Below are 14,813 nucleotides of genomic sequence, written 5' to 3' on the forward strand. Positions count from 1 at the left end.
TCCGATGATTTGTGAAAGTCCCTATAGTCTATAGAGCCCTGGATATAAGATTTTTATAAAAAATTAAAAATAGCCAATTTGTAAAACATTTATCGAAGTACATTAGTTTATTTTTTATGATCTCATAAAATGTCAACATTTAAGTACCTACCTAGGTAACTCATTAATTTGAAAATTATTAACTTTTCCAAAAAAAATATTCATATTTCAACTACCTACCTATTTAAAAATTCTACTACTATAATTAAGTAAGAATTTAAAAAAAAAAAAAAAAAAACAGAAATCGGAAAATTATTAAAATTGTTTTTTAAATTGTATATCCTAAAACCGGGGAAAGTTAAAAAATGTTTTACTGAAGGTCTCATGGATATGAAATCAAATAATCAACACATGATTTGTGTAACTTTTTGAAAAAAATTAAATTTTACAACGCTGGAAATTTTTGCCGTCAATATGGGCCGAGTTGTCGAACAGTTTAATGCATACTACTAATTCTTGAGAATGATGTGTTTTTTTGAGTATGTATACAGGCTAAGTGGTCGAAATAGTTGTTAGATTTCCAACTTATTATAGTATCATTTCTGGTAGGAAAGTGAATCCAATTAGTACTTTCATTGATCATGTATTTGACAGTTGTACAGTATTATATATATATATATATATATTACTCTACTAATTATTAAATATTTAAACTATATTTGCAATTAAAAATCTAACAATTATTAATTATTTTATAAAAAATAACACTTTAATGTCATAATTTAATAGTAAGCGGTATGCCTATCTGATCAAGTAATCTACTAAAATATTTTATCAAGTAAAATAACAGAAATGTTTGTATTACCATAACCAGGGCTCAGGACTTATAGCATTTGCTTATTTTTATGATTTGACATAAAATTTAGCAGAGTGCTATTTCCATATTATGTCATGTTACAACACCTTCAATTATGAAATTTTAAAGTGCTATTTTGTTTTATAATTTATGACGACACTACCAAAAACCTAGAAATTTGAGTTAATTCATGTTTTCTCTTTAATTGAGGAAGATGAGCTAGATGGTATACCAAAATTGGCATCGGTAACATAGGCTAGAATATATATAAGTATTTTGAAAATGTCATTGTTTATATAAAATAAAATAATAAATGTAAAAGTTACAAGTCCCTGAGAAAAATATATTTGAATTACAATAAAATAAATTAAAACGCCCTACTTTATTTAAATATTAGATTTTAATTTCTTTAACAACATTTTTCTCTGATCATAAATAAGTATTTTTTATCATTAAATTTTTTTTTTTTATTTCTATACATATAATATTATAATAACAAATATATTGATTTGTAACTGAACTTGCAATTCTACTAATTTTTAAGTAATATATTTGAGAGCACAAAACAAATATACTTCATAAACTAATTATTTTTCAATGGCTTTTTTTTCGGTCATTCAAATATATATATAATTGTATTCAGTATTATTTATACAATATGAATTTACATTTTAAATCAAAACATACTTATTAAATATAACAATATTATTTAATAAAAATATTCATAAATAATAAATGTTTTTCAGTATAAAAACAATAAATCATTCTGAAGTATTTCTGGATGACAATAGTAAGTCATAAGATATAATAAAATGCCTATAAATAAATGAAACGGGTGATCGACAAATTGTACCAACATGTTGTTTGGGATCTTGAAAACAAAGATAAAAAAAAAGTACATATATTGTGTTTTACACTATTCTACATAGAAGTATACCATTTCATAAATTTAAAACCTTATTTATTTTATTTTTAGTCAATTTATATTGGACAATTAGGCAATTAGGTACCTTCTGATAAATTATTCAAAGTCTGTAAAATTAATGGTAAAACAATACATTTCTTATTAACATGATAACTACAAAATAAAATAACATTCATATACCTGTTATAATTACAGAAAAATAAATCATGTACAATAACAAATTTTAAAAATGAGTTGGCCCATCAATGGCCTTCTACTCTTGGAAGATGTTGTCATAGATTCATTGACGTTTCTAGGTATTGGAGTGGGGACTGTAAAATTCTGCAGATATCAAACCACGACATATTTCATTACTTCTAATGACGACATACAAAAAAACCAGATTGCAACAACTCCTATATTAACATTTTAATTTAAATTTAATACATTTCAAATTAATTGTTTCATACAATTTGTAAGATTTTACAGAATCGTGAACACTTACATTGTTGCATTCACCGACGACATACAATATACAATAAACCATCTAATGCAACCCCTTTGCAAAAATTTGTGATTAAATATAATAACCAAAATCTGGTAATCAAATAATTTTGCTAATTATATCAGTTTTATGAGTGTTTTTTATTTAGGTCATTCAAATATTATAACTGTTTTAGGGTACCTATTCTCATCATTATTAATATATTTTTTAAACCAACAATACACCCAGATCCCAATTTCAAAATCAATAATAATATATGCGAAAGTAACTCAATTTTCCATTCCCTTAAGCTAAAATAAAACAATAATGAACATTGGTTTGCTTACTCTTTCTTCAGATTGAACTGTAAGCTCATAACTGGAGACCAACTTAAAGACCTGTTCAGATGATAAGGTTAGGAATTTGTCAGTCACAACCTCTTCTCTAAGAATGAAAAAAAAATAATAATAAAATACAATTTCCTTATAGAATCGTTATCATGAATAATATTTATTACAGTAGTTTTGATGAATATAGAATTCTGAACTTTTTGATAATTTTTTGCAACTATAAGACAAAATCATAATTTATCTATAATTACATGTAATTTATTTTCGGTGACCATGATTTTCTCAGAATAAATAAAGTCTACCAAAAGTTGTAAAGCGGTTGAATCTAAGAATCTCATAACAACATGATCATGATTTTTTGGGCACTAATTAAAAAACAAATTGAGTTATGCACAAATGTAATGTAATTTTCCATTTCCTTATACAAAAATATAACAATAATCAATTTTGGTTTGCTCACTTTTTCTTCAGATGAAACTGCAAGTTCATCACTTAACTACTTCTTCTGATGATAAGGAGAAAGAAAAATAAGAAGAAAAATTTGATACGTATCTGTATGTTATAGTACGTATCGTTATGGAATAGTTACGTACCGGCTCATATCAAAGTCTGAGTCCGATACGTATCGCTTTTATATTGCACATGTAATTTCTTGAACGCTCTTGTACTCAAACTTCTTCCTTGAAAATCTTGATTGTTTAATTGCAAGAGATTTACTACTAGTAGGAAAACCTTCAAAAATAAATAGTAAAAAGTTTAAATAATTTTTTTGTTTAAAACAAAATCAAAGTTTATCTATTATAACCAGTACATTTTTTTGGTGACCATAATTTTTCCGAAATAAATAAGTTCTACCATGAGTTGTAAGGTGGTAGAATCTAATTGTCTTGTAACAATAAGATCTTTATTCTTTTCTGCAAAATGTATGAAATATGCATGGAAATATGAACTAGCCGATGTTAAAACCACTATATGTCCAAATATTAAAGTCCCATCGTCTGTTTCCAGTTTAATACTATCACAAAAAACGTCATGTCTAAAAACAAATATATTTGTCACTTATGTTTATCTGGCAGTTGAAAATCACTTCCTACCTGCTGACGTAAGAGTTGTAGTACTTGAAACATTTCCACATAAGATGATTTTGTGTACTAGAATTTGGCTGGTTTACAACTACCTAGTGTATATTGGTATTTTTTGTAGATGTTGCATTTTAAATTGTGCACTTATTAAGTCTAGGGCTTGGAGGTCCAGCACTATAACAGTATAACATCGTTCAAATAAGCTCTTAAAAGGACGCCACACGGATATTTGTTGTCTCCGTCCTACAAGTGTGTATCATGGCAAATTTAAGCTCAGCAGATAACGTACAGCTCTGTTGGTTTAAAAGTTAGAGTGAATCTGACAATTATGAAACTTGATGGTAAGAACATTATTATCTGTGTTTGTATGTCGGTCTTGTTACGGTGGTTCAATTTTATAGAAAGTTATGTGTACATAATATAGCATAAATTAAAAATGTTCATAACTCACTTAAAAACTGTACAATCGTAAAAAATCACCATACGAACACTGCAGATAAAGTTCCTTCTTACCATCAAGTTTCATAATAGGTAGATTCACTGTAATTTTTAAACGTTATCTGCTGAGCGTAAATTTGCCGAGTTACGCACTTGTAAAGTTGTAAGACGGAGACAACAAAATAAATATCCGTGTGGCGTTTTCTTGAAAAAAATTAAAATTATATAAAAAAAAAACGCAAAATCACTATTATAGTTAATTAGTTACATATGAATTATGATGGATTCTAAAAAAGTGTGGAACACATTGTAAAACCAGTGACATACGTGGAAATGTAAAATAGAAATGGTAGGTACATAGGTAAGTATATTATATAAGCCAATAAACGTACTCCGGCGACGACGCAGTTCATTGAAGATATTAATATTTTTGTGATAACTAAAATATAGATTTCTCGGGCTCCGGTAGTTTTCAGTTACTGCTAAGTATAATAAATTGTTATATCTTTATAATAAAATAACATAATTATCATGTATAATTGGGTGTACGGTGATTACCGTATCTGTATTTGTAAATTTATGTTATGTTTGTATTTTATCGAAAATTAAACGAATTCCACCGCCACCAATGACCATAGATTAGTATATCACAGAATAGATATAATATTATAACTTCAACTAACCACGAACATACTGACACACACACAGTATGTGTTTTAATTGGGAGAGGTTAATTTAGTTAATACTTAATAACACGTCGTCGACATCAGCGCCCAACGTGTAAAGAAATTAAGAAAAGTGGAGTAGTTGTAAGTAGGAGTGCGTATATTAATTGATATGAGCAAAAACGCAAAATGTAAAAATGTAAAATAGAAATGGTAAAGCAGCGTAGGTACTCATAGATAATGGATAAGATAATAGAACTAATCATGACCTTTGAGCGTACTCCGCAAACACAATTGAAGTTAAACGTTTTCCGTATTACGGGTAAACAAAGGTCTGACACGGTGCGCGGGCTCGTTTCTATGTTTTTCGGAGGTTCAGACTTCAGATCATACTATTTTAAATCGTGAAGAAAACCCGGAAATATTTAATAATTATAAATTTCCGCTTTTCCGCATCTTATTGTTGTATTTTGTAGCTAACCACCCGGCCAAGCGCCAACTCAACTCGCGTCTCACACCATCACGATTCACGAAGTACGACCTTTTATTGTACGAATCACGGCAAACGAGATAGGTCTAAATAATGTTCAGCAACAATTCGAGACGTTTCCCCGTCAGCGCATCCCACCTTTCCCAACCATAGTCGTAGTTCGTCTCATTTCATTGGCCGTTAAATTACCCGGCCAACATACAGCCGCGGTAAACCAGCAGCCATAGATAAGTATAATATAGTTTAATATAAGTATAATAATATAATGCCAGCAGCTAATAGACGTGGTGTGGAGTGGTCGGCGAACACGATGCGTATCAAAAGCATAGATACCTAATATAAGATAATATATTATCTAGGGTCAAAAGTTGCCTACAAGCCATAGAGTGTTATTGAGCCCTTACTCAATATTGGTATTCCATCGTAAGTTAGTGTCAAATTGTAACTACCTGTATGGCTGTATGCGCAGGCCGTAGGTACCTAATCTTTTATTTATTAACTATAGCAAAATATTGTTGTGTTATAATTTACAAGTTAAAACTATAATATAGCCTATACCTATTAGGTACTAGATACAATACATTATAGAAATAATTATCAAGTTAACTGCTGTCTCTGCTCTGTGGACTACCTACTACAGTTTTTACTATCAAGAAACTCAAGAAATTCAATGTTTAAAAGTAAGTTTATTAAAATGTTTATTGTAGGTAGGTACCTACCTACTTAGTACCTACTTACAACTGTTTAATTACTATAATTTTTCTATTTTTTATGTAGTATGTGCATAATCACTCCTAGTTGTACCCTAAGCCCCCTCAAGATAAACGAATCATCAAACTCATATAATATCAATTTAAAATTAATAAATAGAAATAAAACATTTAGCACATTGTTCAGAGAAAAAGGTGTACATGACACCCACATATTCAACACCAATTTCGATGATATTATCGCAAAATAGGTACTCACTGCAGGGTTCACAGTTTTAAACATTTGATTCAAATATGTTTTAAATAATATGTTCTACCTATTGCATTTTATTTAAAACTATTAAAGTATAATAAAAATAACATCTTATTTAATTTATATTTATTTTTTTTCAGTAATAGCCAATAAGTAACAACTAGTTTCATACTTTCATACATTTTTTGTTGTTTGTGGTTCCTAAATTATAACTCAGATTTATTTTTCTTCTATTAATAATTTAAATGGTTAGTAAATAAATGCAATAGTTGATAATACCAAAATAAATTGCATAATCCGCTGTCGTTTACATGTAAATTATTTGTTCACATATCACTATACCTAGTTTATAAATTATAATACTGAACTATGTATAGGCATACAGTTATCTGTTATGTAATATATCTGATTTAACTTTGTACATACAATATTTCTGCTTAATTGATTTTAAAACAACGATAACAAATGATTCAATAATTGGATTAGATCATAATATTATAGGATATAATTTTAAGTAAATTATATTGTTGAGTTTTTTAGTACCTATTGATTGAAAATATGGTTAAAACAAATATTTTCAACATAAATATGATTATTGATTATGGACTGGGTATAGATATTCTTATAGAAACATGAGTTATTCAAAAAAAACTTCACAGGAATGGGGTAAAATCTCGTCAGGTACCTACTTCACTAATGTAGACATACTTGAGTCGTCAAGCTGTATAGCTTATCTCTCATCCAGGCCTTTGGTCATTCAGTAACAGGCTGGGTTTCTCAAAATCAATTAGCTATATCTATTTAATTATTTAAATTATATGAGGAATCAATCATATTGACGAAAATAAAATATTATTATACTCTGTCCCACGAGAGAACAGGCCATACTTATATCAAATGATGTTTCCCTACCGCATGCTGACTTTAAACAGTTACAGCATGGGGATGAGTTATGGCAACCAGTTTTGATACCCATCTCTCGTGAGGATAGACTATAATATGTTGAATTCAACAATATTTTACTAACAGTATACTAACCATTTCAAAATAATCCTATGTGTGATATGATTTGCATAAGTTATTTCATATATTTTTAGAATTCATTAATTAATTTTATTATTGTCCTTATTAATTTAGTTTTTTTCATACAAGTTTAATATTTGTATGTATATTATTTTAATAGCCTATTGGAATACTGTTGTTGTGTTAAGACCATGGCTCTATTTAGCCATGGTTAAGACCTTAAACTTCTGATATAATAAATATACGATTTACAGTGCAAAGTATACAGGAAATATCAATATCCAGTAGCAGTGGTCCAGCAAGATACAAGTATAAAAAATCATCTTATGTAGAAATATTTGAAGCATTACAATCCTTACGCAAGTAAGTGGTAAGTGATTTAAACTGTTAGATAAATATTACTGACAAATTTTTGTTTTTTAGTAATGAGGTTCTTTGTGATATTGAACTAGAAACAGATGATAGTACTAAGATACTTGGACATAAAGTGGTTTTAGCATCGGCTAGTCCATATTTCCATGCAATGTTCACAAATTTTTCAGAAAGAAATCATGATCATGTTGTTATAAGACAGTTAGATTCTACCGCTTTACAGCTATTAGTTAACTTTATTTATTCCGGGGAAATCGTGATCACCGAAAAAAATGTCCAGGTAATAATAGACAAACATTGATTATGTTTTAAACGAATAAATTATTAAAATTCTTTATTGTTTATATTTCAAGATTTTGTTACCTGCCGCAAATCTCTTGCAGTTACAGGAAATAAAAGATATATGCTGTGATTTTTTACAGAAACAATTGCACTATACAAATTGTCTTGGTATAAACACATTAGCTGATTTACACAGCTGTACGAAATTGTTAACAAGTTCAGAATTGTATATTCAACAAAACTTTTCGTATGAAATATTATTTATTATTATGATTCTATAAGGAACTTGTATTTATTATTGGTTTATTTTGGTTGTTAGAAAAGTGGTTGAGGCAGATGAATTCCTAACCTTATCACCTGATCAAGTAGTCAAGTTGATCTCCAGTGATGAGCTTGCAGTTCCGTCTGAAGAAAAAGTAGGCAAATTAAATTTGATTGTAATTCGATCAAAAAAAAAAAAAAAAAAATGACTAAATGACCAAATAATTGCTGTTAATATGATTGTCAATAAAAATAATGTAATGCTAGAAAACAATAGACAATACTCCAAAATAAGATGCAATAGTCAACTATATTCAGGTCCTAGAAATAAGTTTATTTATTTTTGTAGGTATTTGAATGTGTTATTCGTTGGGTAAAACATGAATTGGTTTCTAGAAAATGTATTTTACCCCAATTAATGGAACACGTACGTTTACCGTTAACATCTTCAAATTATATATTTAAAAATGTATTTAAGGAACCTCTTCTTAATAATTGTCTTTGTAAGTTTTATCTTAAAATATAGTTATATTGTGAATGAATTAATATTTCATGCTTTTATAATATTTAAAGGTAAAGATTATATAATCGAGGCATTACATTTTCTCAAGTCAGATCAGCTCGTCACTGTTCCAGAATGCATTCGAATTAAACCTAGACAGCCTAGTGTTTTACATAAAGTCTGATTATGTTAAATTATATCTGTTATTCTAATATTTAATCGTTTTAATTTTATCAGGTTATTTTAGTGATTGGTGGACATGGGAATAGTACAGAATGTTACAACTCAAAAATCAACCAATGGAATTTTGGACCAGAGATGATAACAACCCGTTTTCATGCTGGTTTAGCTGTATTAAAAGATAATTGTGTCTTTGCTGTGGGTGGTATTCGTTTAAATTCAACTTTTAAGTCTGTTGAAGTTCTTAATTTATCATCAGAAACACCTTGTTGGAAATTATCTGTTGACATGTTAGTTGAAAGAAGTGCATTAGGAGTCGGCATAATAAATAATTATCTGTATGCTGTAAGTTATGTTAAAATATAATTTACATTTATTTAGTTATTTCTATTATAAAGTGGGAATCAATAATGTATGTATTAAATTTGAGGTTGGCGGATGTGATGGTACTAATACTTTAAACAGTGTAGAAGTTTTTGACTGCATTAGTCAAGAATGGCGTATGGTATCTAATATGTCTACCAGAAGATCTCATGTTGGGGTCGGAGTTCTGAATGATCTTTTATATGCGGTAACCTAATATTTTATTTAATAATTTAAATTTGTAATACATTTGTTATAATTGCAATCAGAATAGAAAAATCATGGAACATATTCCCAATATAAAATATATATAAGTAAATAAATTTTTATCAACATTAAATATAGTTTAATATTTTCATTTTCATTAAATAATAATTCTTTATTAGGTAGTTGATTAATCTAGGTTTTTAGTTTCTATAAATTGTTGAACTTATTAAATTTGATACACTAATTATATATGAATAATATATTTACGTTTGTAATAAAATAATGTATATAATATTTATTAAATGTTTCATCACTGCCATTGAAAAATGCTTTGGAATAATATTGTACTATGGGATTTTTCTTCATTATTTGTTTTAATTTAATTGTGTAGGTTGGAGGTAATTCATCAGGAAGGACGTTAAACTCTGTCGAATGTTATCATCCCAGTTTTGATAAATGGATACCAGTCGCAGAAATGTGTTTTCATAGATGTGCTGCTGGTGTAGGAGTTTTAGATGGTGTGCTATATGCTGTAGGTGGCTGCTATAGATTAGAAGCTCTTAAAAGTGTTGAGGCATACAGACCAAGTACAGGTGTTTGGATTACTATTGTAGATATGAATTTTCCTCGAGAAAATGCAGGTAACTTCTTGTAGAATATTTCAATATTATTTTATATAATTTTTAAATGTACTATAGTAAAATTAAAATTTTAATATAGGAGTTGTTGCATTGGATGGCTTATTGTATGCCATTGGTGGACGTAACGGATTATCTTGTTTAAAATCTGTAGAAGTTTACAATCCCATCACCAATACTTGGACCATGTTAAGAGAATCAATGAAGGTAGAACGAAGCTGTCCTAGAGTAGTGACCATTGGCCATAGGCCACCTCATTTTTAAAATTTGTTAGCATACATGCATTTGAATGTTTTATAAAAGGTAATTATATGATATGAATTGACAAAAAATAAAATAAACCAGGTTTATATTTTAATAAATGTTATGTTTTTATGTACAAAACTAAGTGTAAAATACAAAATACTTGTTTTTTTTAACTTTGTTTCTAAATCTCAGTCAATATGTTGGTAAAATTTGTCGAGTACCCATTTGATTTAATCATAGACATTTTATAATATCTGATGATAATTATTCATAAATACTTTTCTGAATTATTGTTTTTATTAGATTTTATAAAATGTACTTAGGTTCCTATGTTTTTAATACATACTAGTACTAAATACTACTGTTTATATCGATCAAGTCTGTTTTGATTTAATAGTAAAATCATATTTTATGAACATAAATAAATGATAGTTGAAAATAAAAGCCATGAAAAATGATTATTTAATGATTAATATTTGTTCTGTGCTCTCAAAATTACTTTAAAATTAGTAGAATTGCAAGTTCAGTTACAAATTAATACGCATTTTGATATTAAAACAAAATGTAATATTGTTATAAAATTAATTCAATTGATAAAAATAATTATTCAGTGGAAATCATTTTGGTATAATCAGAGACGAAGGTTGATAAAGATATTTATAGATGGGTTCATAACTCATAAGTGACTGGAGGATGGTTAGTGATAACCAAGAGGCCGTTTTCAGATCATTGCACCGCTCTTGGTAGTATCAGAACTATTTTATAGCTTACCTACTAGCATAGAACAATATAGAAGCGAAACTCGATCAGCTGATGGGTGAAGTGTTTACCTATGATCTGAAGTCCGAACAATGAAACTGTTTCCGTAACACTGACATGATGTTATACCCGTATTGAAAAACCGTTTCCGCCTAATAGGTAGGGTATTCTGCGCGGGGTCGGGTTGTTTCCACTGTTTACTTTTATCATAGATTACGTATGCCACGCCCCCCTGGAGACCGTGTTCAAGGCTACAATCGCCCGATTCGGCCAATTCACAGAGTTTCGTACCCCTGCTACTAGTTACTATTGTACCTTTTTTTTATTAAGTTACCTGATATAAGGGTTCCCGAGTTCTTACCAGAGTCTATATCTAACTAAACTGTTTTAAGAAGCCAACAAGGTCTAAACCTCCATTTTTTTTTCTTTTACACACCTAATTGTTCATAAACAGTTTATATTAATATATTATTATATAAAATAAATTTTATCCTAAGAAAAATGATCCAAACCTACACATATATTATGGTGTCTCTAAAAAAATAAATTGTAAATCATAGCCTGAAATATTAAAAAGAAAATTTTAAATTTTCAAGTTGTTTTAGTTTTATATATTTTATTAAAAAGACAAATAAAAACTAATTTATATTAAATATCGCGTTAATAATTATAGTCTCTTGTTAAGCGTCCCCCCCGGACTTTGTAGACATATTAATAGGTGGTAACTAGTAGGCAGTGGCGTATTTACGAAGGGGGTCCAGGGATACTGGACACCCCCCAAAACCTCTCAAAAAAAAAAAAAAAAACGTACCTCGATTTATGTAGGCTTTCGCGGACATGGTTTTTTTCCCGTGAACAAAGTATTTATATGAAATATAGTTTAAAATTAGCTAACGGACGTTGTCGAACGCTCAAAAACCCGCCGCCGTTGTGTACCTAAACTTTTCCTTGTATTGTATGTACCAGGTAGGTACCTATATTACCACTTTTTAAAATCTCGTATCAGATAAACATCAATAATTCTCGAAACAGTCGAAACATTGCAAGAAATTGACGACGCACATCATTCTCCTATAAACTATTTCTATAGCTATTATTAATCTATTTGAATTTTTGTTTTGTAAACAAGGCAATATTGTCGTAAAATCATTTACTTCATGTTAGTATTTCGTTACCGAACGACGGCGGCGGCTACAAGTACAGTTCATATTTAAATATGTTTTCAATAAAATAGACAATATCTATTACGCTGTAAGTACCAAATGAATGTATAATAGATTAGTAAATAATAATAATAGCTCATTGATGTGATGTGAGCCGTAAGGAATATTATATTATTTTTAATAATAGCTAAAAACATTAATGTAATTTGCGCGGCGTTTACCGTCCGACAATTAGTGTTCATTAATTACAATGTTTACCTACGTCCTAGTTATTTTTTGTCCAGAGATTAGAGAGTGACATGGAAAATTATTATCATAATGTCATATTTCTACAATTTTAAAGATTCTATCGTACCACAAGAACTTTTGGGTGAACTTTGTAAAAAAAAAAAGACTATTTGATTTTGTACTTTAAAATTATAAAATATACTTGTGTTAAAATTAGTCGATGATATTTAAAATACCTATTAAAATGTAATAAAAAACTATTTTCTATTCTTATAATCTATAAAATATTATTTCTTTAAATCAGTACTTACCTATATTATGTCGGAATTATTGGACCCCCCCCCCTCTCCAGAAAAAATTGATATTACACCACCGAGCGGAATAATAAATTGACAACACCTTTCGTGCCTTTAAAATTACTAAAAAAGTGTCGAGAGAAATAAAGAAAATATGAATGATATTTATATTAGTATACTTACTTCCATAGCCCATAGGCGTAAATAGGGGGCGCTTTAGGGGCTAAGCCCTCTCAAATATGCCCATAGCCCCCCCCCCCCCAAACATTTCCTACATTTTGTCTTGAGCTTATTCAATATTATCAAAATAAGGCTTTAGCCTCCCCCCCTCAAATCCCAAACGCTATTTGCGCCTATGCCTACCTCTATACCTAATGTGTTTTCATTCAATATATTGCTGACTAAAGTTTAATTTTTACGTATTCCAATACAAAACACGTAAACTCTTTGTCGTAATCGATATTATATTGTGCTGGCTACTTATAACTGTTATTAGTTTAATATAGTAATCCGGTGAAAATATATTTTATTTATCGTTGGCGACGAATGTATATACACTATGTAAATGTTTAATCGGTTAGAATCAATTTATTTAAATCGTAATTACGATATTCTTATTTTACAACGAATTGTTTCAAATAGTTTTTAACTTTTTTGAAGTTCACTTTTTATACATTATATTGTTTAAATTAAAGTAAAGTAATGTTTTAGTTTAATGTAATTTAAATTTTTACCCTCGACTTCAAATGTAATTGCGTTGTGTGTAGTGATATGCTGTCAAACCATTTAAAAGTGGTTGCAGGTCGTAAGTAAATTTATGCTATTTTACAGTTGTAGTTAAATCCAATCTTACTTGCGTTAATATTATTAAACATAGTTCAAATTAGTTAATGAATGATAGGTGGACTTAAGAAGTATTCGATAAATTTCAAAACCATATTGTAGTAAAAATCATTTATTAGTAAATCACGGTTCACCCTTGATTTTTTATATTTACACATAAATGAAGACTTAACAGAGGGCTAAGCAGAGGGCTCATGAAATCGTTAAAAATTTGTTCGAGACTATATAATCCACAAAATATGTTGGCTCGGATTGAGCTATTTATTTAAAAAATTCGAAATTTTCAAGTTTTTTTTTTGTTTTTTTTTAATGCCAATAATATTTTTTTCGTTGGATCAAAATAAAAAAAAAAAAATACGTAGGCTCATATGTAAGAAAAAAATATTAGAAATATGTAAGTATTGTTCATAACAATCATACATCATAAGCATAACTAATTAAAAATATAATACCTATAGTATCTATAGTAGAGCTGTAGAGGTAACCTGTACATACCATATTATTTTGTTTTGTTTTTAGCATAGGTACCTACAATACGGGCGTGAGCCCAATTTACATTTAATATTAATACATATAATTACAATAGTGCAGCGATATAACAGTGAAATTCAATGATACATAAATACTTGATTAGGTTTGTGAGACAGAAGAGGAAGGGTCTGAGTTGGCAATAGATATACAGCGCCGGAGTGGTTCGTTTAAACCATAATTAGTAGAGGAGGCAGGAAAACTAAAAGTGGTGTGTTGACGATATTGGAGCAAGGAGGGACATTTAAAAGAATGAGAGAGAGCAGGTCTATATTATGTTGTATATTTTATATTACATAATATATTATTGTGTAATATAGTGAATTATGTACCTTTAGCTCCAATTTTACCAAATATTTAACCACTTGAAAATGTCATCGTGTGTATAAAATATAATAATATATTTTAAAAGTTTCATATAGGTACCCACGAATTATATTTTCAAATAACAACAAAATAATTTAAACAGTTATTCTTGGTTAGGTAAAAAATATTGTAATTTCGCCTAAATTTGAACTTTAAATGTATAATAAAAATAACTGTTACCGTATGGATTATTTATAAGAATCCTTGTTTTACATTTTCAATCCTTAGCTATAAAAATTGAATGTTTTCGAGATTTTGATATATTTTGTCAAAATTTGAACTTTAAATAGGTAGGTACCTATAAATACCTTGCCGGTAACCTTTTTATTTTTTTTAAATATGGGA

At 28.6% G+C, this 14,813-nt stretch overlaps 2 protein-coding genes across 2 annotated transcripts; one reads left to right on the forward strand and one right to left on the reverse strand.

The window, feature by feature from the left end:
* Positions 1 to 983: 983 nt before the first annotated feature.
* On the reverse strand, positions 984 to 4,149 carry LOC107882816. The gene is made up of 4 exons (XM_029492197.1): positions 3,668 to 4,149; positions 3,385 to 3,609; positions 2,571 to 2,667; positions 984 to 1,091 (listed from the first exon to the last, which is right to left on the reverse strand). The coding sequence occupies exons 1-4, from the start codon at positions 3,706 to 3,708 to the stop codon at positions 984 to 986; spliced, it is 471 nt and encodes a 156-aa protein (XP_029348057.1). The 5' UTR covers positions 3,709 to 4,149.
* A 1,514-nt stretch (positions 4,150 to 5,663) lies between these two features.
* On the forward strand, positions 5,664 to 10,364 carry LOC100164850 (ring canal kelch homolog). Its single transcript, XM_016801748.2, has 11 exons — positions 5,664 to 5,928; positions 7,489 to 7,597; positions 7,658 to 7,886; positions 7,960 to 8,135; positions 8,208 to 8,304; positions 8,499 to 8,652; positions 8,723 to 8,829; positions 8,889 to 9,176; positions 9,262 to 9,402; positions 9,793 to 10,042; positions 10,122 to 10,364. Exons 1-11 carry the CDS (start codon positions 5,919 to 5,921, stop codon positions 10,301 to 10,303), a joined length of 1,743 nt encoding a protein of 580 aa, XP_016657237.1. The 5' UTR covers positions 5,664 to 5,918; the 3' UTR covers positions 10,304 to 10,364.
* The last annotated feature ends 4,449 nt before the right edge of the window (positions 10,365 to 14,813 follow it).

This window comes from Acyrthosiphon pisum, unplaced genomic scaffold (assembly GCF_005508785.2).
Source record: "Acyrthosiphon pisum isolate AL4f unplaced genomic scaffold, pea_aphid_22Mar2018_4r6ur Scaffold_21006;HRSCAF=22764, whole genome shotgun sequence".
NCBI classification, from domain to species: Eukaryota; Metazoa; Arthropoda; class Insecta; order Hemiptera; family Aphididae; genus Acyrthosiphon; species Acyrthosiphon pisum.

Coding starts and splice junctions, on each gene's coding strand:
- LOC107882816 (XM_029492197.1), bottom strand. CDS start 3,708: ATGTGGAAATGTTTCAAGTACTACAACTCTTACGTCAGCAG. Junction 2,668..3,384: donor ATTATGGTCACCAAAAAAAT/GTACTGGTTATA, acceptor TTTCATTCTTAG/AGAAGAGGTTGTGACTGACA. Junction 1,092..2,570: donor CAGTTCAATCTGAAGAAAGA/GTAAGCAAACCA, acceptor TATATATTCTAG/CCTATGTTACCGATGCCAAT.
- LOC100164850 (XM_016801748.2), top strand. Junction 8,136..8,207: donor TATATTCAACAAAACTTTTC/GTATGAAATATT, acceptor TTTGGTTGTTAG/AAAAGTGGTTGAGGCAGATG. Junction 10,043..10,121: donor TTTTCCTCGAGAAAATGCAG/GTAACTTCTTGT, acceptor ATTTTAATATAG/GAGTTGTTGCATTGGATGGC.